Source organism: Lipotes vexillifer, unplaced genomic scaffold (assembly GCF_000442215.2).
Source record: "Lipotes vexillifer unplaced genomic scaffold, Lipotes_vexillifer_v1.1 scaffold919, whole genome shotgun sequence".
Lineage (NCBI taxonomy): Eukaryota > Metazoa > Chordata > Mammalia > Artiodactyla > Lipotidae > Lipotes > Lipotes vexillifer.
This window is the reverse complement of record NW_006775731.1, coordinates 1,572,990-1,600,662: the sequence shown is the minus strand read 5'-3', so window position 1 is coordinate 1,600,662 and position 27,673 is coordinate 1,572,990. Positions and strand designations below refer to the sequence as shown.

The 27,673-nt window shown below is 38.3% G+C and overlaps 1 protein-coding gene across 1 annotated transcript in view; it reads right to left on the bottom strand.

The window, feature by feature from the left end:
• Nucleotides 1–27,673, bottom strand: part of LOC103076417 (neuronal PAS domain-containing protein 3-like) — a 279,370-nt gene that overhangs the window by 75,805 nt on the left and 175,892 nt on the right. The window contains exon 3 of the mRNA XM_007450168.1: nt 12,586–12,668. Within this exon, the coding sequence (XP_007450230.1) occupies nt 12,586–12,668 (83 nt within the window). The remainder of the gene's footprint in view (nt 1–12,585; nt 12,669–27,673) is intronic.

Genomic DNA, 27,673 nt, shown 5'->3' with positions numbered 1-27,673 from the left:
TGGCCGCTGAGCCTGTGCGTCCGGAGCCTGTGCTCGGCAACGGGAGAAGCCACAACAGTGAGAGGCTCGCGTAATACAAAAAAAAAAAAAAAAAAAAAAAAAAAAAAGCTAGTGGAATCAACAAGGACGTACTATATAGCACAGGGAACTCCACTCAATACTCTATAATAACCTATATTGGAAAAGAATTGGAAAAAGAATAGATGTATGTATATATGTAACTGAATCACTTTGGTGTACACCTGAAACTGACACAACTTTGTAAATCAGCTGCATAATCCAATATAAAATAAAAATTAAAATAATAAAATAAAATTCTCTGGAAAAAAACCTGGTGAAGTAGATTACAGATGTGACATTATTGTATAAAAATTGTTCAGTTATGCATTCAATTTAGCTCTTATTTTATTTAGAGATTTTAAAAAATACCTTAAACTAATTTGGATTTGATTCTTCTAAGCCAGACTTTTCCCAAGTGTGTTTTGTAGAATACTACTGTTGCTGGATGCTCACAGATGTCTGCCATCAGCTTAGTTTGGGAAACAAGGTACATTACCCACCGAGCTCCCACCCCCAAGCTTTCCTCAAACCCAAAAGACTTATGAAGTTCTGGAGATTCAGATGAGAAAGCAACCTTAGCCGTACTAACTGAGTTTTGGGTCCCTAATAAACGATAATCAGCTGGTGTCACTCTATTCTATGTCATTCCTAGCTGATGCTGGTGACAAGAATATAATGTTTACTACACCAAGGACTATTCTAAAGCCAAAAGAACAAGAATCTGTCCCAGATTTGCCAATATCTTTATCATCAGGGAATTATTCATATTCATATTTGACATGTAACCCTAAGATTTTTTTTTTTTTTTTTTTTTTCGGTATGCGGGCCTCTCACTCTTGTGGCCTCTCCCGTTGCGGAGCACAGGCTCCGGACGCGCAGGCTCAGCGGCCATGGCTCACGGGCCCAGCCGCTCCGCGGCATGTGGGATCTTCCCAAACTGGGGCAGACTCTCAACCACTGCGCCACCAGGCGCCACCAGGGAAGCCCCTCCATCCACTTTTAAAATTGAAAGTATCTTTCTGTTCCCCTTTAATCTCCAAATAATTTGGCCACTCTTAGCGCTTGAGAAAGAATTAAAGATACGTTCCCATACCTTGCAAACAATCTTCCTATCAGCAGGTACCAAACACAAGCTGCCCAACCACAATGATACTGCTGCCCTATTTTCCTCCCCTGCCGCAGTCTTACTGATGGGACCACACTAGGAGAATGTCCGTGTGAGGCTAGGACCCTCAAACTACCCCCACTGAGACCCACATGAAAACCAAACTTAAAAGGGGTGTGTGTGTGGTGGGTGAACTGTGTAATTTTAAGTTTGTAGCCACAGAAAGTGCTCATTGACCAGCCCCAAGCTGGGCGACCTGATTCTCTCCTGGTACCTCCAGGGTGCAGTGACGGCCAACTTTTGCAGAACGCTCACTATGTGCCAGGCACTGTGCGAGTACCCCATCCGTAATTCTCACAGCCGTCTCTGAGGTAAGAACTGCTACCATCTCCATTTGGGGTTGAGGAAACTCAGGCTTAGAGAGTTTAAATCAACTGCCCAAGTCTACATAACTAAGAGCAGGGATTCAAAGCCACTAGTCTATGTTACACTGAATTATGCTGGGTTTTTTTTGGTCTTCTCTATTCACAGTGGGAATGCTGAGAGGCAAAACCATGACTCACCTTTGTATCTTGATACTTTCCCTAGTCTCTGATGCAAACTAGGTACTCAGTAAATATTTACTAAACTGAAGCTTAGGATTTTTAAACTTATTGTCTCATTTTCCTAGATCCTGGCTACCTAGGATAATCAATATTGTGACTAGGAAGTCCCCAGTTATAATTAGTACTAGTTGCAGTCATGTGACCAAAACCACAGTTTCCTCCACAGTAACAGTTACCTCAAACCTCTTCTCCTTACCCCCACCTCTCACACTGCTTCTCTGTGAATGATGACACATGATTACCATGCAAATTAGTAAGGTACGTGAAAACCCAAAGGGATCTGTACCTGCCACATATATACAACACACCATCATGAAAATTCTCCTGGGAAGGCCTCCCTTCTGCTCTTGATGTGGAAAGGAGCCCTTTCTGGCATGACAGATGATGGACTTTGTGCAATGTGCATGAGGAGAATCATATTTGCACGTCAATGTCTCTTCAACATAATTTATAGCCGTGTTCATGGCTGCTTCTATCTTCTTGCTCTCCTGGACTTCTGATTAGCTGCTTAGTCCCATTTTTCTAAGCAAATCGAGGAGACTGTACAGTATGGTGAGAAGGGTAATGGCATATCACATTTTGGTCTAAAAGAAATGTCGTATCCAGAGTCACTTTACAAACTCTACTTTTTCTAGTTGCTTCTAGATTGCTAATGAGATTATTCTGACAACTCCTTCAGTTGTTATAGAAGGATTTTCATTCCCAAGGTGAAAATATATTCTTACTACCAAATTTTAAAATTTTACTGTAAACCAGTATACACTACCAAATATAAATACCACTTATGTAAACAGACAGTTTAAGTTGTGTTCAATGAAAATTATTTACCTTGCTTTAAATCTAAGAGGGTTTTATTGATAATGATCCTTAATTCCTGTGTGGTAATGCTCCCGATAAGCATGAACATTTTTCTTTAAAAACTTGGCCATTATTTTAGACTACAGAACACTTAGAAATACTAGCAGATGTTTATTAAACACGTTCTCCATGCCAGGTTCTATACTAAGCATGTTTAACTATACTATCTCCTTCAACCCTCACAACATGCCTGTCGGGAAAACTTCTACTACTGTTTTCTCCATTTTAAAGATGAAGAAACTGAGGCTTAGAGAGGGCAAGAGACTGTCTTAGGTTTCATAATTAATAAGTGGGCACATCAGGTTGTGAGCTCAAGTTGATTGGATGCCAAAATGCATGCACGAAAAGAATCTGCCATACTCTGTCACACACCTAGAAAATATGGATAAAGACGGGGCTGGGAACACAGAGGTGAGAGGCCTTAGTTCTAGGATTAAATGTGACTTTGGTAAGAATTATTTGTTCATTCATTTATTCATCTGTTACTTCTTGAGCACCTATTACATAAAGGACCCAAATTTTCCACTTGAGATATACTACTATTAGCATTTGCTTTGGCCCATCTCTGAAAGATATAGGATGCTTATACCGAATTTAAGGGATTTCAGCCTTTTCAAGAAAAGTTTCAGGAGTTATTTTTCCAGATTGTGGCAAATGAATAACCCTAACATCCCCTTCTGTTTTTTATACAATGCGTTAAAGAATCAATGACTTTTTTTTTTTTTTTTTTTTTTTTTTTTTTTGTTTTTTGGGCTTCTCCACTCACAAGCCAAAATTTCTTGTGACTCTGGCCCGCGTCTCCTGCATCGGCAGGCGGACCCTCAAGCACTGCGCCACCAGGGAAGCCCAAGAATCAATGACTTTTTAAATGACAGCTTTAAAATTTTCACAGCCATATTTTCTCATAATCATGAATATGATTTTATATGACTTAAGTTAATTTTGAATAACTTATCCTTTTTCCCCTCAAAGCGAAATTCTAAGGCAATTAGTCATCACCCTCTGTGTGCTTCAGTTTTTCAATTTTGCAAATGGAGATTTGATAAAACATACATTCTTGAGTTCACGTGAAGACCAGTGAGATAATTCTTGGCAAACCACACCGAGAATCTCCAATGAAACCAATTGCATAAGGACGAAACATTAATCTAGATAGAAAATACATGCTAAGGTCAGAGCGGTGTTTGCTTCATCCAAGCCCAGCAACTTAGAAGATAGGCACATTGCAGATGGCAGATCCAATTGACTCCTCTGATATTGGTTTGCCAAATTAGATAAGGGACAAAACACATCTTTTTAATAAACCCTATTTCAAAAGTTATGACTCACTCATATATACACTTCAGTTTACACCCAGGTCAGTTACTAACAGAAGTTGTGAATTAGCTTCCAACATGAAAAACATTTTCCTAATGTCAATGCTGACATCTTATCTGAGGTAAAGATATTAGAGAGAACAATGGACAAATTTCTGCTTTTCTTTGCTTTCCTTTTTTTTTTTAAATAAAAATACTCTAAGCCTTACATCCAATTGTTTTACATCTCAATTGATAAGGTGTGTTCCTTTTTTTTGTTGTTGTTCAAGAAAATTTAGAAGCAACTAATTTAAATATGCAAAATTATCTTGAGTTGTTCATACGTGAACTTAAAAGCCGTGCAACACAGGAAAATTAAGTAATTATGCCTCCAAGTTATTTACTGCAATTAAGCTCATTTATCATATGCAAATTAGTGCAAACTGGTCTCATTAGTTACTAAATTACTCAATATGAGCTGAACAATGTAGCACTCCAGTTTGTAATGAAAAATCCCTGTAGAGGCAAGCAGTATCAATTAAGCTAATCTGCATATGCAAATATATTCACTAACTTTCTCTTTTTCTATATTTAGTTTTACATTTTCTTACCATTCTGGATCATTGGGAAATTGCAGGGTCACTAACCTTTTTCTCTTTCCTCTATTACAGCTAGAGAATGCCTCTACTAGTTGAATTTTATTTTACTTTAGCACGGACGTCCGGCAGGATACCACTTTGCCAACAAGGGCCATAAGGAGTAAGAGATGATCGTTTCTTTGATACTTGTAAGTTCCAATAAAATAATAAATAAGGGTAAAATTCCAATTCATCAATAAGACAGAAAATACACTTAACATATTCCCTCTCACAGAAGTCTTTTGAAAACACTGCCATCAAATGTAAAACGAATGTTGACTTGGCTAGGCAGCATCTTACGTAATAATTTTTATGTTTGCATTTGTCAGTTTTTGAGCTGTTTTAGGTATTATTCACTTTTCTTTGTCCAGATGTTTGAATTGTACTAGTCTACCTTTTACTGTCTCTTGCTGAATGAGATGACAGAAGATGCTAAAAACAGATTTGGCATTCTCCAGCCCCACTCCAACACAGTGGTAAGTAGCTCTTTTGCTTATACGTCTACTTTCTCTAAAGGATCTTCTTAGTCTCCTACAATTGAGTGGGTCTCAGATACTGAAGCAGTGCTGTGGCTAGAAATACTTAAACGATAACAAAGATACAAAACGTCACAAGATATTTTCATTTTGTTTTCCTTACTACACTAACCCAAATTTTTAAATATTTCCGGGAGAGAATCTATACGTTCATTTGTCTAACAAGAATTCTGCAGGGCCAAAATAGTATGTAGACCAACCATGATTCCAAGGTATGCCCTTAAGCGGTCTTCAAAATATGACTAAAAATGGAAACATAGATATTTAAATGTAAATCCTAATTTTATTTTATTCTACATCTCATCCATAACATCCTCTTTTAAATCTAGGCTCTTCTTTCCCTTCTACTCTCTGTTCCATGGTTGAAGGTGTTACAAGAAAGAAAAACCACATAATCGAAATCTGACATTTCACTGAGATCTGTGGCATCGTCCATACTAATGCACACAAACCTCTGATGACTTTGTTTATCAAATAGAAAAATAGCTACATTTGAGTTCCCCTCTTTTTCACCATTTTAAGAAAATACATACTTTAGTTAAACTAGTCTGCTAAGGTGATGCCCATATCCGTCTTCTACAAGAGAGTTGTTCTACCAAAAAATAATCCTTTCAAGAACAATTTTTTCCCTAATTATGCTGAGGAAGACAGGCAGTCATGCGACTTCTCTGCACAGCCTTCTCTGTGCACTCCCAGGCAGAGACCCTCAGGTGCTATGCTGTAATACTGGAATGTTCTTTGTGAGTCTCTCTTGGTCTTCCTCAAAGGGTCTGCACATGGTATTCTCTTTCACTTATGGGGTTTGAATGCCATAACAGTAATACAAAAATGTCTTAATACCCAGAAATAATGCAGAGTCAATAACAGATATAGGAGGGTTCATGCAATATAGACAAATCCAAAACTAACACTGGGATGCCACACTTCCACCATTATCTCCCTTTAAGGCATTTCTTATAGAATATTTTTATTCTCTCAAGACTTCATTTAAATACTAATTTTAGTTCTGTACCATTTATATACAAAAGTGTGGGTACTTATGATTATATTCATCCAACTCACAAAATTTCATTTATCGTAATATCCAAAACTAGTTATGGATAAAAACCACCCTTCAGTTTATAAGTAATAGTTATTAGTAATGATATGAATTACTCAATGTCAGTTATATAACATATACCTATCTGTAGTTCACCATAATGTGCTCACAACGAATACAAATATAAATCCTAAAGATCTTCCACATACAAGGTTTGATCTGATTGCTTTGTTTTGACACCTGTGAGGTAAGTAAAGTGGCATTACTATGGAGTATGCAAAAACAATGCCACAATTTCATATACAATTATATAAGCTTTATTTACAGAATGAAAAAGTAACTTAAACCCTTCTGCTAAGGGCATGCAAATAATTAAGCACTCCATTCATAAATCTGGCACCTAAGGGAAAGTCATTCCACTAGTTAATTTTATGAGTTACGAAGATGATATTTGTTACCATTTTCTGTTTCGTTAACTTTGATGAAGTAAAATATGAATATTATATCTGGTCTCTAAATTGGAAAAGTAAAAGTAAGTATCCACTCATATTTTTAATATTAAGGAATCATGAAGTGAGAACAATAATGCCTAAAGAAAGCTTTTAAAGCAGGAACCAAATTAGTGCTTAGTCACAAGTACTATATTCAGGAAAGATTTCACATGATGACCTAAAGTTCTTGGATTTTTACTTAGCCTCTCACAAATAGCACAGTTCTCAATCTTGACCCCTTGCCCTCCTGTTCCTCTAATAAGAGTCAAAGAAGAATAAAGTCAAATAAACGCCTTGACTCAGGCCCAGTGCCTACACCTCATAGTTGTGCAGCTGCAAGGCTGACATCCCTTGAATGCCTCACCTCTCCTGCAGAAGATGCCCCTGTCCTGAAATCCATGCCTGAAACAGCTACGGATTCACTGGGGCTACTAAGGGTCACAGTCAGCAGTGAGGCTTTTGTGTATATGATGTGAATGGTGGTCCCAGAATTACACAGTACACAGCCTGGGCGGTGGCCTTGCCTACATACACTGGTATTGGATCATTAAATTGGAAAATAACTTTGCAACAGTTGATTTTTATATTGACAGAATCACCATTATGTTTCTTTCTTTTCCCCTCTCAGGAGGAAAGAAGTCACATTTTAAAGGATCCACCAAACTTTCTAATTTTTCCTAAGAGAATATATGGCTAATAAGATGCACACAGCAAACACATATATTGTAGCCCACAGAATGGATGGATCAAAAATTAAGGAGTCTATCTTCATCCCCCACCCCCAGCTCTCTACACCAAGGGGTCCTTAGCACACTTTTCCACAAAACATCACTGGGGGCATGAGGAACAGGGAGGCTTGCCACCTGGTGCAGAGAATACCCAGGTGTTTCCTGAGCCCCATCCTGGTGTTCAGAACTGATCTTTATTTTACCCTCCAATTCCATCAGATCCCTAATCCTGTTCACTCCAAATATAAATTCTTTCCTTTTATTACCACTGTCTTTTAAAATGTCATCATTTCTTGGCAAGTATTTATAATCTAACATCCTAGGTTCAAATTCAGCTCTCACTTAAGTAGCCATGTGAATGTCAGCCAGTTATGTGAGTTTTCTAAGAAATCTTAGCTTACTCAATTGTAAGACATGCAATCAGAGACCTGTCTCACAGGTACATATTGTAAGTATTAACTGATGATATAAGCAGAGTAGCACAATACATAGAACTTAATACATACCAAAAATTCGATAAATTTAAGCCAAAATCAAACTGGATTAGGCCTTTTCTAATTAGAACACACTTCCCTTGGTATTTTCATTAGAAATGCAAGCTTATAGGTATAATGAAAATACTCAATGACAAAAAAAATGGTTAATTATGATACATCCGCAGTATGGAATGGTGTATAGCCATTAATAATAATGAAAGCTTATCCTTTCCTGATGCAGACATGACCACTAGATATTGATTTTTAAAAAGTTGATTGCTAAAGAGCATATCATTGACCAATGCTTGACCCCATGAATCTCAGAAATATAAACATACTCTGAACAACATTAAATACAAAATTTTCCTGTAACACTACCTTCTCATCTCCCATCCATCCTTTACTGCAAACATCCAGACACTTCTACCTTCTATCACTCTTTCGGTTTGTCTTCTGCACCTAAATTTTTACTGTAATTGTTTTAATTGAGAAAACCCATGACATCTCTTCAGTGGTTACCCTACTGAAGGATTTATATCCTCAGTCACCTTGATACTCCTTCCTTAAGCAAAATCAAATCCTGTGGTTTCCTCTTTTCTTTCTGTCTACTCCTTTCTTATTTTCTACTTGTATCTTAAAGTGATGATATATACGGGGTTGCCTCTCCTCAACCCTTTTCTCTCTTTGTTCTCTATCATTTCCATCGGTCTGCGACTCACTGCTTGATGTGAACTACCATTCATCTACACACTAGTGATCAGTAATCCCCAGCCCTATTTTTCCCCCTTGCCTTGATTTTGCTCTAGAGGATCAGACTCTGGTTTCCAACTGCTTACCTCTTACGGACTTGGCTATGTAAGAGGATATCCCTTTCAACCTCTCTCAGGCAAGAGTATCATTAGGTAGCTCGTTACCAGTCTAGAAACCTGTGGTCATTGTTAACTCCTATCATTCCCTAGCCTTTCACATCTAATTCATACCATGTGCCAATAATTCTATCCCAATTCCATACCATGTCTCCATTAATAGAGCTTCTATCTTGGATAAGATCTTCATTTGGACCGTTGTAATAATTTCCTAAATTGTCTCTTTATAATAGCCTCTCACAACCCAAAGGCTTCCTAGACTGTATTTTAATAATAACTCCAGAAACAAACCAAATATTTACCTTGTCACTCTTGTACGAAAGCCTTCTCCACAGGCTCATTGCTGGTTATAGAATCCTGGCTTGGCTCACTGGGCCTGTGCAATATGGATCATAAGTTCTCCATCTTTATCTCTTACATGCTCCCCTGTGCATGTAAAACAGCCATCAAATTGAACAGCTTAACAGTCCCCAAACAAGATCTATTATGACTTGCCCCCATGCCTTTGTGTTTGACATTTCTTTGATTGCAATATTCTTCCATTGTATTTGCCTAATAAACTCCTATTCATCCATCAACAACTTGAGACGTCTTCTCTGATGCCTTGCGGCAAATTCAGAGCCTCGCTCTTTCGCAGCCCCATAGTACTTGACCACTGTGATGCTTCTCACTTTATGAAGTCTCCTGGTTCTTTAACCAAATGATTGCAAGCTAGTTAAGGAGAGCAGCCATGTGCCTACTACAGCAAATTCTGTTGTTACTAAGTATTTAAGTTTTTTCTTTTTTCGTAATGATGATAAACTGTGATATTATAGACCAAGCCCACCTTGTTGACCACACAGGGTTTTTTTTTTTTTTTTTCAGATATTTGCAAATGAAAGAATGGTAGGAGAGAAGGAAGGAAGAAAGAATTCATCCCAGTGCCATGAATCAACCAGATTCAACTATGGAACCTCCTGAAGGAAAATAAGGAAATCATCTTACCCTAGAAGACTACTGAGATACTTTGAATGTGGTACAGACACAGATCTATGGGTTCACGAGTTATCCTGCTAGGAGGGAAGATATCTAACCAGATAGCTTAAAGGAAGCTCTTCTTGTTACTACTACATCCCAACCCCTTCCTGCCTACAATTCTAGCATATCATTTTGAAGAGCATATACAGTTCTTCCCCTCCATAACCTTTGGTTTCAGAATCTCATGATAGGAATTTCTAGTTTCTATGACAATTTCAAGACTATCTAGGGCAACCACACTTGTATGTCTGACTTTCTTGAAAGCCTCCTTACCAAGCCACCCATACCTCTCCTAAGGCTAAAGGCTTTGAGCATGTTAGAGATATGGACAGCCCCCCTATTTGCAAGTTTTGTTATATGAAGGTGATTTTTTTTTTCTATTCAATTTTCACCCCTTTCTCTTCTTTCTACACTCTGAAGCTACACAGAATGGATCTAATCCTTTTTTTAAAAAATTTTTTTCTTTCGGCATGAGGCCTTCAGATAGATAGAGAGCATATTAATGTCCTTTTTATGCCACGTGTTTTCCACAAGTAGCTTCACCAAGCCCTTTGCCACACCTCATGTGACACGATTTCTAGTTCACAAACCCATCTAGTTATTCCACTCCAAATGACATCCAGCTGTCTATGTTCCTCTTGAAGAGTGTTGTCTGAGGCGGGTGTGACCAAACCAAAGAGCAGAGAGCTCAGCAGCCTCATCTAGATCCTCTGCTCTCTCAATGGAGTCCAATGTTGAACTGGTACTGGGGACAGCCATCCTATATTATAACTCTACATTGCTCTCACTGAGCTTATGTTCCATTCAAATTCCTAAGTTTTGCATTTTAAATTAGTTTCAAATTCTTGTAGCTCCTAAGTCCACCTCCCTACAGAACACTGAACTCAAGATTTCCAGAGAGAATTTACAGGATGATAGAATACTGTTTGAACCATTTCTCTCACTGACAAAGTCTTATGCACTGACTGTGTCAGAATAGAAATAGGAGTTATCCTGGATCACATCAGAATCTAACAATGTACAGTTGGCCATACATATCCACAGATTCAACCAACACGGATCAAAGATATTTGAAAAAAATCCAGAAAGTTCCACAAAGAAAAATCTAAACTTGCCACATGCTACCAACAATCTATATAGCATGTACATGTTATTAGGTATTACAAGTAATCTAGAGATGATTTAAAGTATATAAGAGGACATGAGTAGGTTATATACAAATTCTATGCCATTTTTTATAAGGGACTCGAGCAACCAGAGATGTTGGTATCCACAGGGGTCCTGAAACCAATCCCCCACAAATACAGAGGGAGAGTGGTATATATGGTATCACTCATACAAAACTTATAAAGGAGATTATGCACAAAAATGTACAGAAAAGAGGGAGATAAAAATTCAAAGTTTTAGAAAGAAATATCATCTCTGTATCCCTGAACCTAATCTACTGCAAAGGTAATTCAAAACTTTATGTGCACAACAGAACAGCCATCTCCCAAGGTGTAGTTCAAGAAACATCAGTTCTATGGGATGTTAACAGATATTAGGGGAGAAATGAGAAATATCGAAATAAATAAAAATAAAGTAAGACTTTTCAGGGCCTTAAATTTGCAAATGTGAACTGTGACATCTCAGACCTAATAAAACATCAAAATTATCTCAAAGGGTTACTAAAAATAACAAATTCCTGGATTTCACCCTGAAGATCCTGATTTACTAGGTCCAGGAGAGGCTCCGGAATTTGTCCTTTGAACAAGTGTCTCAGGTGATACTGAAGCTGCCAGCCAAGGAACCATTTTGGAGAACCACTCTGATTTGACCATGGACATGTGATGATAGCAGTTTTCTAAGGTACATATTGTCAGAAATAATATGGTAGATCCAGTACTACTTTTGGCTATCTAGAAAATGAAAGCACCACAGAGGCCATTTTTTTTAACAAAAAATTACTCTGAATGGACAGGAATCTGGAGTTTAGCTTTATTTTTACCCCAAATCTCATCTAAGAAAAACATAACCATCTTTTTCAAATAAGATGTCTAAATATCCCACATGTGTCTGTTTCTCTAATTCCATGTTAAAAATGTATTTTACATGGTAAAGAAAAAAGCTTTGGCAAGGGCAACATTTATCCTGGAAACAGAAACAACACAGAACAAGTACCCCATGGATAAAGGAAGATGGGTCAGATTGATGGCAAAGTTTTAGGAGAACACGTTTTGAGTAAGTGAGGTGCTAAGTTTGTGGTCAATTTTCTCCCAGAGTAAGTAACTACAGGTCCACCCTAGTCACCCTCACATTTATGTGTCATGAAAGTCACTGGAAAAAAATCAAATTATTACTATTTGTCTCCTTTTACTTAAAAATGTACTCTAACATCTCACCCTGACAGAGACTGTTATTTGGGGAAACAAACATTAGGACTGGAAGCACTTATGAATACAAACTCAAGCAAAGAACAACTGAAATTTGACAACACATAAAAATGTCACACTACTTTCACAACAAAACTTCTTTGCTCTTCCAAAAACAATATATAGCTCCAAAGACACACGCATATGTCCACTTAAAAATGCAGCACACACAATCATTCTGGGAACAGCCAGCTACTATACATTGTGCATCAACTGAATAGTGCAATTCATCTCAATTATTATAGCACAAATAATACTTGCCCTCCCTTTCTCATTAATATGCTCTCAAGGGATGGCTTTCTAAAAAGAAAAATATAAATTCATAAGAATTTCAGAATTCCAAGATAAAATAGCAACAGTCATATACATAGCTGCAATAAAAGACATTTTTATAAAAAGACTAAACATATGGATTTTTCTTAGTAAAATATAAGCAAGTGTCTTTTTCATGTAAAGGTACCTGCAAAATGTGACTTCCCAAATGTGCTTCAAATACTTCAATGGCCAGTGCACTGGGGCTTCTCCTTCGCTGTGCACCTATAACTTAAAAGAAAAAGAAAATAAAAGAAAGAAAGAAAGAAAAATTAAGTTGGGGCTCTGATTTACACCTTCAGCTTCATTTCTCTGTAACTGTATCACTAGACAGCTACTATATCAAAGAGATCTGAGAGAAACACAACCCAGGGTTAACTTTGGTTCTGAGTTGCCTGAGCAAAATCAGAGCCTAGGGTGAATTTCCATCTCAGAATATCAACTTCTACAAACATTAAAAATCATATCCAGACTTAAAACAATTTTCTTTTCCTTTTTAAACTATTTTTCCTACACTGGAGCAAACAAAACAAAACAAAACAAAACAAAACAAAGATGAATGTTCACGTTCTTTTAAAATAAATTGGTAAACTGTTTTTCTTAAAATTTAGCTTTTTTTTTTTTTTTTTTTTTTTTTTTTGTGGTACGCGGGCCTCTCACTGCTGTGGCCTCCCCCGTTGCGGAGCACAGGCTCCGGACGCACAGGCCCAGCGGCCATGGCTCACGGGCCCAGCCGCTCCGCGGCATGTGGGATCCTCCCAGACCGGGGCACGAACCCGTGTTCCCTGCATCGGCAGGCGGACCCTCAACCACTGCGCCACCAGGGAAGCCCCGGCTATTGTTATTTTTAAAGCATATACACATTGCCTTTTCCTCCCAGAGAAACCTGAATGTTTAATATCCTCTAGGCTAGAAAAAAGCAAACAGGACTTTTTTAATGTTCTAATGCAATAACTTTATCATAATTTAATAAGCACAACATGTCGGCTAAGAGATTCTCATTAATGACTGTTTGCACTAGTGTTAAGTGTCTCAGGATGGCTGGATTTCATATTTACTGAACATTCACATGTAACTATTCCTACAGGACCTACAGGGAGCCCAGGTGGATGCTTGCCCAGCATGTGTCTTGCAGGTCAGTGACTATTTTCTTATCTGTATACTTCTGTTCTTCTACGAACTTATAGTTTGTCTTTCTCTTCCTGGCATACCCTACATGTGCTGTCTGCAGGCACATACACCCAAAGGTCTCCCAACCCCTAACAAAAGAGCTTAATGCATGATATTTGGGGATCCAAAATTGAGGGCCTTCTCTTTACAATTTTTTTTTGGAATGGGATCACAATTTGCTTTTGAATCTGTTCTGGCTATTCTCCCTGTTTCAAAAAGTTCTCAAACATAAAAATCAATTTGCTTTCCAGTAATTTATGAACAAAAATATTCAGAACTTTTCCAAATTTCCAACAAGTACATTCCTTGTACATGTACATTCCAAGTACATGTCTTCCTGCTTTTCCTAAAAATTGTATGACAAACCTCTATTCTCTCAAACCTAGACACTATAAATTGAAAATAAAATCAAATCCCCTACTTTCTTACTTCTCAAAACACTTTCAGCTAGTTGACAAGAAAATTTCAGCAAAATGCTGCTGGGATAATTCTGCTTCGTTTCAGTTACTAAGTCAGTCAGTTGGATCCATAGCTTAGTAGGGATTATAATATAAATGTACTTATGATTATTGTGCTGTGCAAAATAGGCAGTTTACCCCTGCAATTGCAAGCTAATGTCTGCCAGGTCTGAAAGGCACTTTGAAAATAGCATGAGTGGTAAGTATCATTATCACTAGCAAGAAGAAATAAAAGGGGCATTATTTTCAATGGGAAAATTTATAAAATATAATTGAAGAGTGATTATTATCAAAGAATATTCCAGTTGGAAGGGATCTTAAAGATGTCAATTCCAAGTTCTTCATTTGCTTCAGAAGCAAAACACACAACTAATATTCTTAAAATAGAAAAATCAGTTTTCTATCCTAAGACTAATCATTACTGTAAGCATAGACATATGCTTTTTAAATTTTTAATCTAAGATGTACTTAAGACAGTACTACTGGGTGTGTGGCATTTCTGATTAATTTCCTATTCTAACATGCACATTACTCCCTTCAAAACTCCTTTGGCATTTTTGATAATGCAGCTGTCTTGCTGAATACTGTTTTCAGTTTCTAGAGTGTTAATTGCACATTATGGTAGCTTGGTGTGAATGATCCCACATGAATAAAATCTGCAGTTCTTTTTTTTTGTTGTTAAGATTGTTGTAGGGAGGGGAGCTTTGGGGAGGCGGAAGGGGGGTGTTGAAAAACTTCAAAAGTGTCCACTCTGTTTTTGAGGCAGTAATTAGGATCCAGAAAGCTCCTTATTAATAGTTCATAATTTGGGGGCATTTCAGGACTGCCAATTATGAAGTTCAAAATAAACCATTGTACCTCACAGAAGAAATGGGTTGATCTTAGAGAACATAGACTATTCTCCAAAAAGAACTGGATTAAGAGTGGGGCAAGAGAGCAACAGCCACCAACCTACAGAAGACCCTAAAACATCACAGGAAAGGAAGGCCCAAGAAGCGTGCTCCAGTAACAACTGCCCTCTAGAAGCACGGAAACAGGTGACTACAGTGGGGTCCTGCAGGGGTTATTTAAGCCTGTCCATTGATGGCCTTTCTTTTCCTGCCTTTCCTCAACTCGGGGCTCAGCTGTTCTCTAAGTAAATGTTGCAAATGCATAAATAATTAGGAATTTTATTTTAAAAGCTCCTTAGTCAGCCTGGGGATCCCACATGCCTTCATCAGCTCTTCTATCCATGAGTCCTTCCTGCATAGTTATTTTTCTTTGTTCTTCAGACCCTGTAGAAATCTGAGTGTGCATCCTAGTACATGCTAGCATAACATACAAGCATCTTGTAAGTGGTTTCATGCTTTTCTCTTCAATGGCATTTTTATGGCACTGGAACTTCTCTTGATTTATATGTTTTGCACTTATGCAGGTGATATGGGGCTGTAATCACAGCTCCTAATTTTACAACCAACATAAATATGTTAAACAGGAGTCCATTATGCCCCCAGTAGAAGCCCAACTCTGACTGTAGCATTATTGGTAACTGAATAGATGTTAAATACTGTACCTTTTATCTTGTACTTTTCATCCTACCACATTTGGTATTTTGAGTATTTAGACAATAATCTGATAACTCAGGAACGATGCAAACAGTTATTATGTTCCTCTATGTTAATGTCATTGTGTTTAGGGATTATCATTCATGCTTCAAGAAAAACTAAAGAGGCATTTCCTCAGTGAGGCTCATCATTCTCAGAAAAGTACTACATTGCTTATGAAGCTCTCTCAGATTGTTTTATTTTGGAAGTTGACCGTTTCTAAAGCCATTTGGTAGCCCACACACACAGCATACTTTTTATTGCTGAATAGGTCAATGCTTTATCTGATCTACAGACACTTCATTCATTTGTCTGTTCAATTAAAAGACACTGCGTTTGAAATTTAAAGAACACTAAATTAACTAAAAAATGCACAGCGCATTGCTAAATAAATGGAACACATAATCCCATTATCTGTGAGGATTATATCTCTTAAGTCACTGACAGTGAGATGTGAGAGCTGTATAAACTGAACAGGTTATATAAACTGTTAAAAGAAAAACAAATCAAGCTATAGCAATATAGTAATTCAAATTCGATTCAGCATTTACTGAGTAACTATTTGACGCTGTAGAGTAACTAGTGTTATAAGACCTAATAAATGTTCCGTAAGAAAATTTTAAGCAATTCAAAACAAACCTAGGCCCAGCATATAATTATCAAGACCACAACATGATCATCTCATGTTTTTCAAGGGTTAGAAATAAAACACCTAGAGTTTTAAGAGACTTTAAATGGAAGAGATATATAGGGAGAAAGATTTTTTTTAAATCAACTAAAGAAATTCTGATTGTCTCAGAATTCTAAAATGATATGATGAATCATTAGGATTGTGCCTTTGGCCTTTCTCTCATTAAAAAATGGAAGACAGAAGGAAACCCCAATTTGAAATATGTATCTGAAAAATTAGTTTTGTCCCTCAACAACGTCAGCAAAAATACTCTAATCTAAACTCTTCCACATAACCTTGTGAGGTAGTCTTTGAGAATTAATTAAGTGCAGTAAAAGACAATTCCTCTTTGGGGAAATGTACCACACACTCCCAGTCATATTCCTAACCAGTGCCTGTCACCTTCGGGGATGCACAAACACCAGGAAGGCTGAGGATTATCGCTCAGTGGGAGTTTGACCTATTCAGCCAAAAGGTCAGCTTGCCACATAAGAACCCATTACAAAACAGAAACAGGACAGCTCAGTGGACACACATAATGATAGAGGGAAAAGTCACGAGCCCTTCTTGCCTTGTGTCCTGCATTGCCCTTTTCCTCCTAACCCTCCCCACCCCCATTTCCAGAGAAGTTGGCACTGCCCCAGCTCCTCGAGCACAGCTCACAGTGGGAAGGTAAACCACAGGCAGGGAGACAGAAAGGGGCTCATTATTTCAGGGATCACTTGAAAAAGATATTCAAAGGTAGAGTATGACATCGTGAGGCAGGATTTCCAAGAGATTGTTTTATTTGGAAAAAGTTGTCATTAGCAGATAGGGAAGACCATTTTAGAGCTACTTTCTCATCCAGCTCTCCCTCCATGGGGAGCGGAATGGCAGGATGGGTGAATGTAGCCTTAACATTCTGCATGTGCTATTTCAAGAGCGAAATCATCCACCGAGTAAAAAGGCAAAGCTTTATGGGTACCCTCTGAATCTGTCATCTAAGGGGCAAGGCTCTGTTCCCACACTGAGCTTGGAGGAAGAGAGGACTGAAGGGCATGCTTAATGAAATCCCGACATCACTCCCTGGGCTTTAGCACTTGGGCTAAGCAAAGTCAGGGTCTGGGAAAGAAAGGAGTACAGAATGCTTAATGAGTCTTTCCATGGCTACCAAAGAGAAGAAAAGGGATTTCCTTTGAAGAATGTCAATTAGCCTCCCTCACTGTAGGGCAAATGAAGCCAGGGAGGGTTTTCCCAGGAGCCTTAGAAGTTTATGAGGTATGCAGTTGTGTGTGCGTGTGTGTTTCCCTTTATATAAAATAAACATTTATATGCCTTCATTGACTATGGGACCAATTCTTCATTCTGACACTCATTCTCACAGCTCTGCCTACTGCCCAGATTCACAATTTGTACCCTTTCAACACTAAATTCCTCATTGTTTGTGCATGCCCTAAACATTGGGGGAATTTCAGGTTGGGATGGAGATGATACACTCAAATAACCAGTGTTAGGTACCAGCTTAACCCATACAGCGGCACTAAAACAGAAACTCTATTGTCAAAAGCAGGATATGTGGAGTTTCCACACAATGCATAAGGCAAATATCTGAAAACAAAGAATAACAATGCTTTTACAGTGCACTTTCAACCAAGATTAGTTTTTTGCCACTTAAAATACAGGATAACTGAGGACCAGAGAAGAGAAATAGGGACAAGTATTATTAATCTGGCATTTGAATGTTAGATTAACGTTAAATATAAGAAGGAAAACCTCCCATATTCAAAAATAGTACAGTTTGGGTTTTTGAATTCATATCTAGAATATTTTTAAAAATCAAAAAATACATCTTAATAATTCATATCCCAAACCCATTAACACATTATATTAGCCATTTAGACAAAAGAGGTATTTAATCTATTAAAATAAATGAAACTCTAAGAAGTCTTAGGCTGATTCAAAAAATTCTTTGATGCAACACATTTAAATTTCTCCCACATTTTAAGTATGGATTGAATATGTTAGGGAAAAGCATTAAGGGTGATATGACTGTGAGAGTATTAATATTTACAGATGAATTGCTGAACTTAAGAAGAAGGAACCATGTCTGCTTTTCCCCAAAAAGCCTATCTGTATGGCTTCAACTAGTACAAACTAAGGGCAAACACAACATTCAAACAGATCTGTTTAAACAAGGATGTGTTTATCATGCGCTTCTTATCTTCTGAAGAACTAAGTAGTATTCATATTTTTGAAAACTTTTCTTTACAAAACTTTTCTCCAACAAAATGGCAAAATTGTCTAAAAGTGAAATAGCACCCAAGTATTACTTTAATAAGTCTTGAAAAGGTTTTTGTACAAATTACAGGGACTTCTTTTTAGTACTGAGTTTCCATTTTAGAGTCATTTTGGGACTTGCCTGGTGGTGCAGTGGTTAAGAATCCGCTTGCCAATGCAGGGGACACGGGTTCGAGTCCTGGTCTGGGAATACCCCACATGCCGTGGAGCAACTAAGCCCGCGCGCCACAACTACTAAGCCTGTGCTCTACAGCCCGCGAGCCATAGCTACTGAACCCGCAAGCCACAACTACTGAAGCCCACAAGCCTAGAGCCCGTGCTCCACAACAAGAGAAGCCACTGCAATGAGAAGCCCGTGCACCACAACAAGAGTAGCCTGCACTCGCCGCAACTAGAGAAAAGCCCACGCACAGCCACGAAGACCCAATGCAGCCAAAAATAAATAAATAAATTTATAAAAAGAAAAAGTCATTTTGCCCACCTGCCTTGCTTTTCCACTGAAGGAAATGAGACTTACCAAAGCAGATATTTCTTCCTCTGTAGCTGGGGAAAGAGGAATAGCCATTCTCTGACAATCTGGAAGTTACTATAGGAGCTATTATATTTACCTTACACGGGCTACATAGAAGTTGATTAACATTCTTCTTGAGGGAACCCAAACTTCCCCTTGACAATGAAATTCTTAAGGCAATGGGTTAAGCTGCTGTTTGGAGCGACAGCACCTGAGGGAATGATGAAGCCCTGACAGTCAACATCTCTGAGAACAGAAACCTCGGGAACATACAGGCATGGTCCAGAGTCTAGGCTGAAGGTTGGGGAGTGGGGCACATGAGGGGAATCCTCAAGAGATGCATGGAAGTGTAAGGGCAGGATCGGACTAACAGATGAAGGCATACTTTATTTCTTGCTATTTCAAAGTAACTGTTGCAAATCCAAACAGGACTTTCTGAAAATGGTAGGCAGTAATCATTCCAATTTAACTTTCTTAATCATTTCCATAACAATGGATATAAAAAAACAGTCACTTTTAAAGGACTTGAAGTCCAAACACAACTCCAAGCCTTTTCTGAATATATATTTCTTGGCTTCAACAAATTGATGCTACAGGGGCTGCTTTGGATGCAAAGTTTAAAGTTAACTATTTAATTCCCTTTACATAGTGAAGGAAATGAAAATTTCCTCTTTGCATTTACAAAATAAATAAAAGATAAAAAAATAGACCCTGACTAATTCCAGTCTTTGGATTCCAGCAGAGATATGGATATCATGAATTGCACTCCCACTCAATCTGGGGAAGTTTTAAGAGTGAGGCAGTTATAAAGTGACTTGAGAATGAAGAATGTAGCCTAGGAGAAACTGTGAGTGGCAGAGGGTCTTGATTTTTATCTAACGTGAACTGAGCAAGAAGATATCAATGAATTTACTCTGGCTTCAGGGCTATAGCTGCAAACACGTGCTGAACCTCACTACATGGCAGGCACTCTGCTGGGCACTGAGAGCACTGAGATGACCAACACAGAGTCTACCGAGCGGGGCAGTCCTGTGTGATAGAAGGGTCCCGTGGGCCACAGGGAGTGGGCAGTGCAGACACCAGCCCGGGCTCAGAGCCTGAACACATGCCTGATGTGGGAAGGTGCTCTGTCCCTTGAGTACCATCTGCAAGCTCTAGCTCTGAGCTGCTTCTTTTCTTGTTGTTGCTGTTGTTCTCGTTCCTTTTCTTCCCATGACAACCTTCTACAAATCACCTACTCTGTGTATGTCAGGAAGGAATACCACGAGATTGCAATGAATTAAGGGCACGATTCACAGAAAGACACCAAGCACATTCTGACCATAGCTATCAAAGGGAAGACTAGAGAGGATGCATCTAATTTGGGATTTGAATGCAGCAGTAACCGGGCAAAGTTGGCTACTTGTCCTTTAATTGGTAGAAGTGACCTCCTCTAATAATATGCTAGAAATGTTTTTGAGAAGTTTAAATTTTTAATAGGGCTTAGATTTGGTAGGTCCCCTCAGCAGGGGCTGAAAAAAAGGATTATTGTACTTTCATTTTGCAAACTGTCTTAAAAGCCTTTCAGTTGAGTGCCGTTGTACAACTGTCACCCCTTCTGACCTCAGTGGCACACAGACTGTCAGTGGCATGATTCTGCCCAGTAGGAAGGGAGTGGAGATTATCACTGGATCTGTATGGTGTCAGTCAGCACTCACTGATAAAAGGAAAAAGTCTACAGCTGTTATCTTGATTTTGTTTTTCCAAGTCTGATCCCAAAGCTTCATGTTATGACATTTGTAACATCTGCTACAAATAGTGAGGTAAGTCAGGCGCAACTTTATTACTTCCGGTCTAAGGCTCCATCCATCCTCTAGGCTTTCCCAGGCCAGTGATACGACAGGGAGCTAAGAAACACTGGCTCTGCGGGAAGAAGCTTGTGTCTCCGAGGTAGAAAGAAGGCAGTGTCTGTCCCTTTCCCCTCCTCTTTCTCCTGTTCACCCATTCATATATTCAGCCATACTCACATTCTCTCGCTTGCTAGCTCACTCTTGGACCACATCAATGCTTGGCAGTGTCTTTAGTGACTTTCTGACAAAAGAGCAGTCAACGTAAATACTTCCATGAAGCAGTGGGCTGTTGGCCCAAAGGACGAGATGCTGTGATGATAATCGCACCTGCTACTGAAAAGTCACACTGATCCACTTCCAGAGCTCAACTATCTCAGGCCACGGTATTATATTTACTTATCCAAAATTTAGTAAACATTTATAATATCAAAGATATGAACCTCAATGGCCTAGGAGCTAGTGATGTAAGCCTGGTTCCCATTTCCATTTCTGAATGCTTTCTTTATATGTCAGCAGAAGAAAGCTAAAAGCATCCATGCAAAATATGCTGAGCCTCTGCTTTTTGCTTGGCACTAAGTGTCAGTGAATATAAAAATGAAAAGGCACCATCCTGACTCTCCGGGTGATTGGAATCTAGTGGGAAGACTGATACATAAGCAAACGAATAAAACACAGTAAATGTGTGACTCTCAACTCTCAACTCAGGATGGGGGCAGGGAGAGTGGAGGCAGGAAAGGCTTCAGAATAGGGGTACTGCTGGAACTGTGGTGTGAAGGCTGAGGTTATGTAGACAGTGAACTATGACAACCAAGACCCTGGGATCCACTGGTTGGACACAGAGGTTAGAACCATTTCACATTAACATAGCTGCATGTGCAAGGTTCCAGGCTCACCATCTGGCCACCTCCAGCTTGCTTTTCCTTAAGCTGCAACCCCAATGGACTGTCATAGTCCTAAAGACACTTGCAGGGCTGGGTACCCCACTACCACATCAACTTCTTGGGGCTCAACACTACAGCTTAACAGTCACATGATTGCACCCAGGAGAGTCAAGGTCCACTCAGCTCTGCCTGCAAACCCTAACTTTACTGTTCGACCTCCTGCATTGCCTGAGTCAAAGTTCCTGAAGTGCACAACCTACACCACAGAAGACAGCTTGGCACTGTGTGAGGAAACCCCATCACCAGATGGACTGTCCTAACAACTTGGAGTTTTTTTTTTTTTTAAGAATAACTTTACTATTTTTATTGAAGTAGAGTTGATTTACAATGTTGTACCAAACTGTGCTGTACAGCAAAGTGACTCAGTTATGCACATACATACATTTTTAATATTCTTTTCCATTATGGTTCAGCACAGGATACTGATATACATTATATCCTGTGCTATACATTAGGACCTTGTTCTTTACCCTTTCTACCCACCCCAAACTCCTGTCCATCCTTCTCCCTCCCCCCCTCCCCCTTGGCAACCACAAGTCTGTTCTCTACGTCTGTGAGTCTGTTTCTGTTTTATAGATCGGTTCATTTGTGGCATATTTTAGATTCCACATATAAGTGATGTCATATGGTATTTGTCTTTCTCTTTCTGACTTACTTCACTTAGTATGATAATCTCTGGTTGCATCCATGTTGCTGCAAAGGACATTATTTCATTTCTTCTTTTACGGTTGAGTACTATTCCATTGTATATATGTACCACATATTTATCCATTCATCTGTCGATGGACATTTAGATTGTTTCCATGTTTTGGCTATTGCGAATAGTGCTGCTATGAACATAGGGATGCATGTATCTTTTTGTTTTTTGAATTTTATTTCATTATTTTTTTATACAACAGGTTCTTATCAGTTATCCATTTCATACATATTAGTGTATACATGTCAATCCCAGTCTCCCAATTGATCACACCACCACCACTCCCCCACCGCTTTCCCACCTTGGTGTCTGTAAATTTGTTCTCTACATCTGTGCCTCTATTTCTGCCCTGCAAATCGGTTCATCGTTACAATTTTTCTAGATTCCACATACATGCACTAACATATGATATTTGTTTTTCTCTTTCTGACTTACTTCACTCTGTATGACAGTCTCTAGGTTCAACCACGTCTCTACAAATGACCCACTTTCGTTCCTTTTTATGGCTGAGTAATATTCCATTGTAAATATGTACCACATCTTCTCTATCCATTCATCTGTCAATGGGCATTTAGGTTGCTTCCATGACCTGGCTATTGTAAATAGTGGTGCAAGGAACATTGGGGTGCATGTGTCTTTTTGAATTATGGTTTTCTCAGGGTATATGCCCAGTAGTGGAACTGCTGGGTCCTATGGTAGTTCTATTTTTAGTTTTTTAAGGAACCTCCAAACTGTTCTCCATAGTGGCTGTATCAGTTTACATTCCCACCAACAGTGCAAGAGGGTTCCCTTTTCCCCACAACCTCTCCAGCATTTGTTGTTTGCAGATTTTCTGATGATGCCCATTCTGACTGGTGTGAGGTAATACCTCGTTGTAGGTTTGATTTGCATTTCTCTAATAATTAGTGATGTTGAGCAGCTTTTCATGTGCCTCTTGGCCATCTGTATGTCTTCTTTGGAGAAAAGTCTATTTAGGTCTTCTGCCCATTTTTTGATTGGGTTGTTTGTTTTTTTAATATTAAGCTGCATGAGCTGTTTATATATTTTGGAGATTAATCCTTTGTTGATTTGTTGGAAATATTTTCTACCATTTCTGAGGGTTGTCTTTTTGTATGGTTTATAGTTTCCTTTGCTGTGAAAAAGCTTTTAAGTTTCATTAGGTCCCATTTGTTTATTTTTGTTTTTATTTCCATTACTCTAGGAGTTGGGTCAAAAAAGATCTTGCTGTGATTTATGTCAAAGAGTGTTCTTCCTATGTTTTCCTCTAAGAGTTTTATAGTGTCTGGTCTTACATTTAGGTCTCTAATCCATTTTGAGTTTATTTTTGTGTATGGTGTTAAGGAATGTTCTAATTTCATTCTTTTACATGTAGTTGTCCAGTTTTCCCAGCATCACTTATTGAAGAGATTGTCTTTTCTCCATTGTATATCCTTGTCTCCTTTGTCATAGATTAGTTGACCATAGGTGCATGGATTTATCTCTGGCCTTTCTATCCTGTTCCATTGATCTATATTTGTTTTTGTGTCAGTACCACATTGTCTTGATTACTGTAGTTTGTAGTATCGTCTGAAGTCAGGGAGTCTGATTCCTCCAGCTCTGTTTTCTTCCCTTAAGATTGCGCTGGCTATTTCGGGTCTTTTGTGACTCCACACAGATTTTAAGATTTTTTTTCTAGTTCTGTAAAAAATGCCATTGGTTATTTGATAGGGATTGCATTGAATCTGTAGATTGCTTTGGGTAGTGTAGTCATTTTCACAATATTGATTCTTCCAATCCAAGAACATAGTATATCTCTGCATCTGTCTGTGTCATCTTGATTTCTTTCATCAGTGTCTTATAGTTTTCTGACTTCAGGTCTTTTACCTCCTTAGGTAGGTTTATACCTAGATATTTTACTCTTTTTGTTGCAATGGTGAATGGGATTGTTTCCTTAATTTTTAGTAAAGATCTTTCTGATCTTTCATTGTTAGTGTATAGGAATGCAAGAGTTTTCTGTGCATTAATTTTGTATCCTGCAACTTTACCAACTTTATCGATTAGCTCTAGTAGTTTTCTGGTGGCATCTTTAGGATTATCTATGTATAATATCATGTCATCTGCAAACAGTGACAGTTTTACTTCTTTTATTTCTTTTTCTTCTCTAGGACTAGGAAGTGGCTAGGACTTCCAAAACTATGTGGAATAAGAGTGGCGAGAGTGGATATCCTTGTCTTGTTCCTGATCTTAGAGGAAATGCTTTCAGTTTTTCACCATTGAGAATGATGTTTGCTGTAGGCTTGTCGTATATGGCCTTTATTATGTCAAGGTAGGTTCCCTCTATGCCCACTTTCTGGAGAGCTTTTATCATAAATGGGTGTTGAATTTTGTCAGAAGCGTTTTCTGCATCTATTGAGATGATCATATGGTTTATCTTCTTCAGTTTGTTAATACGGTGGATCACACTGACTGATTTGCATATACTGAAGAATCCATTCACCCCTGGGATAAATCCCACTTGATCATGGTGTATGATCCTTTTAATGTGTTGTTGGATTCTATTTGCTAGTATTTTGTTCAGGATTTTTGCATCTATATTCATCAGTGATATTGGTCTGTAGTTTTCTTTTTTTCTAGTATCTTTGTCTGGTTTTGTTATCAGGGTGATGGTGGCCTCATAGAATGAGTTTAGGAGTGTTCCTTCCTCTAATTTTTTGGAAGAGTTTGAGAAGGCTGGCTGTTAGCTCTTCTCTAAATGTTTGATAGAATTCACCTGTGAAGCCATCTGGTCCTGGACTTTTGTTTGTTGGAAGATTTTTCGTCGCAGTTTCAATTTCATTACTTGTGATTGGTCTGTTCATATTTTCTATTTCTTCCTTGTTCAGTCTTGGAAGGTTATATACATTTCTAAGAATTTGTCCATTTCTTCCAGGTTGTCTATTTCATTGGCATAGAGTTGCTTGTAGCAGTCTCTTATGATGCTTTGTATTTCTGCGGTGTCTGTTGTAACTTCTCCATTTTCATTTCTAATTTTATTGATTTGAATCCTCTCCCTCTTTTTCTTGATGAGTCTAGCTAAAGGTTTATCAATTTTGTTTATATTCTCAAAGAACCAGCTTTTAGTTCTATTAATCTTTGCTATTGGTTTCTTTGTTTCTATTTCATTTATTTCTGCTCTGATCTTTATGATTTCTTTCCCTCTACTAACGTTGGGGTTTTGTTTCTTCTTCTTTCTCTATTTCCTTTAGGTGTAAGGTTAGATTGTTTATTTGAGATTTTTCTTGTTTCTTGAGTTCAGATTGTATTGCTATAAACTTCCCTCTTAGAATTGCTTTCGTTGCATCCCATAGATTTTGGATTGTCATGTTTTCGTTGTCATTTGTCTCTAGTTATTTTTTGATTTCCTCTCTAATTTCTTCAGTGATCTCTTGGTTATTTAGTAACGTATTGTTAAGCCTCCATGTGTTTGTGTTTTTTACGTTTTTTCCCCTGTAATCTATTTCTAACCTCATAGTGTTGTGGTTGGAAAAGATGCTTGATATGATTTCGATTTTCTTAAATTTACTGAGGCTTGATTTGTGACCCAAGATGTGATCTATAATGGAGAACGTTCTTTGTGCACTTGAGAAGAAAGTGTAATCTATTGTTTTCAGATGGAATGTCCTATAAATATCAATTAAATCTATCTGGTCTATTATGTCATTTAAAGCTTGTGTTTCCTTATTAATTTTCTGTCTGGGGGTTTCCCTGGTGGCACAGTGGTTGAGAGTCCGCCTGCCAATGCAGGGGACACGGGTTCGTGCCCTGGTCCGGGAAGATCCCACATGCTGCGGAGCGGCTAGGCCCGTGCGCCACGGCTGCTGAGCCTGCGTGTCTGGAGCCTGTGCTCCACAATGGGAGAGGCCACAACAGTGAGAGGCCCGCGTACCACACACAAAAATTTTCTGTCTGGATGACCTGTCCATTGGTGTAAGTGAGGTGTTAAAGTCCCCCACTATTATTGTGTTACTCTCGATTTCCTCTTTTATAGCTGTTAGCATTTGCCTTATGTATTGAGGTGCTCCTATGTTGGGTGCATATATATTTATAATTGTTATATCTTCTTTATGGATTGATCCCTTGATCATTATTAATGTCCTTCCTTGTCTCTTGTAACATTCTTTATTTTAAAGTCTATTTTATCTGATATGAGTATTGCTACTCCAGCTTTCTTTTCATTTCCATTTGCACGGAATATCTTTTTCCATCCCCTCACTTTCAGTCTGTATGTGTCCCTAGGTCTGAAGTGGGTCTCTTGTAGACAGCATATATATGGGTCTTGTTTTTGTATCCATTCAGCGAGCCTGTGTCTTTTGGTTGGAGCATTTAATCCATTCACAGTTAAGGTAATTTTCTATATGTATGTTCCTATTACCATTTTCTTAATTGTTTTGGGTTTGTTTTTGTAGGTCCTTTTCTTCTCTTGTGTTTCCCACTTAGAGAAGTTCCTTTAGCATTTGTTGTAGAGCTGGTTTGGTGGTGTTGAATTCTCTTAGCTTTTGCTTGTCTGTAGAGGCTCTCATTCCTCCATCAAATCTAAATGAGATCCTGGCCAGGTACAGTAACCTTGGTTGTAGGTTCTTCCCTTTCGTCACTTTAAATATAATGTGTCACTCCCTTCTGGCTTGTTGAGTTTCTGCTGAGAAATCAGCTGTTGACCTTATGGGAGTTTCCTTGTATGTTATTTGTCAGTTTTCCCTTGTTGCTTTTAATGATTTTTGTCTTTAATTTTTGTCAATTTGATTACTATGTGTCTTTGCATGTTTCTCCTTGGGTTTTTCTTGCCTGGGACTCTCTGTGCTCCTGGACTTGGGTGGCTATTTCCTTTCCCGTGTTAGGGAAGTTTTCGACTATAATCTCTTCAAATATTTTCTCGGGTCCTTTCTCTCTCTCTTCTCCTTCTGGGACCCCTATAATGCGAATGTTGGTGCGTTTCATGTTGTCCCAGAGCTCTCTTAGGCTGTTGTCATTTATTTTCATTCTTTATTCTTTTTTTACTGGTTTTTTTTTTTTTTTTTTATTTTTTTTTTTTTTGAAGATGTTGGGGGTATGAGTTTATTAATTAATTTATTTATTTTTGCTGTG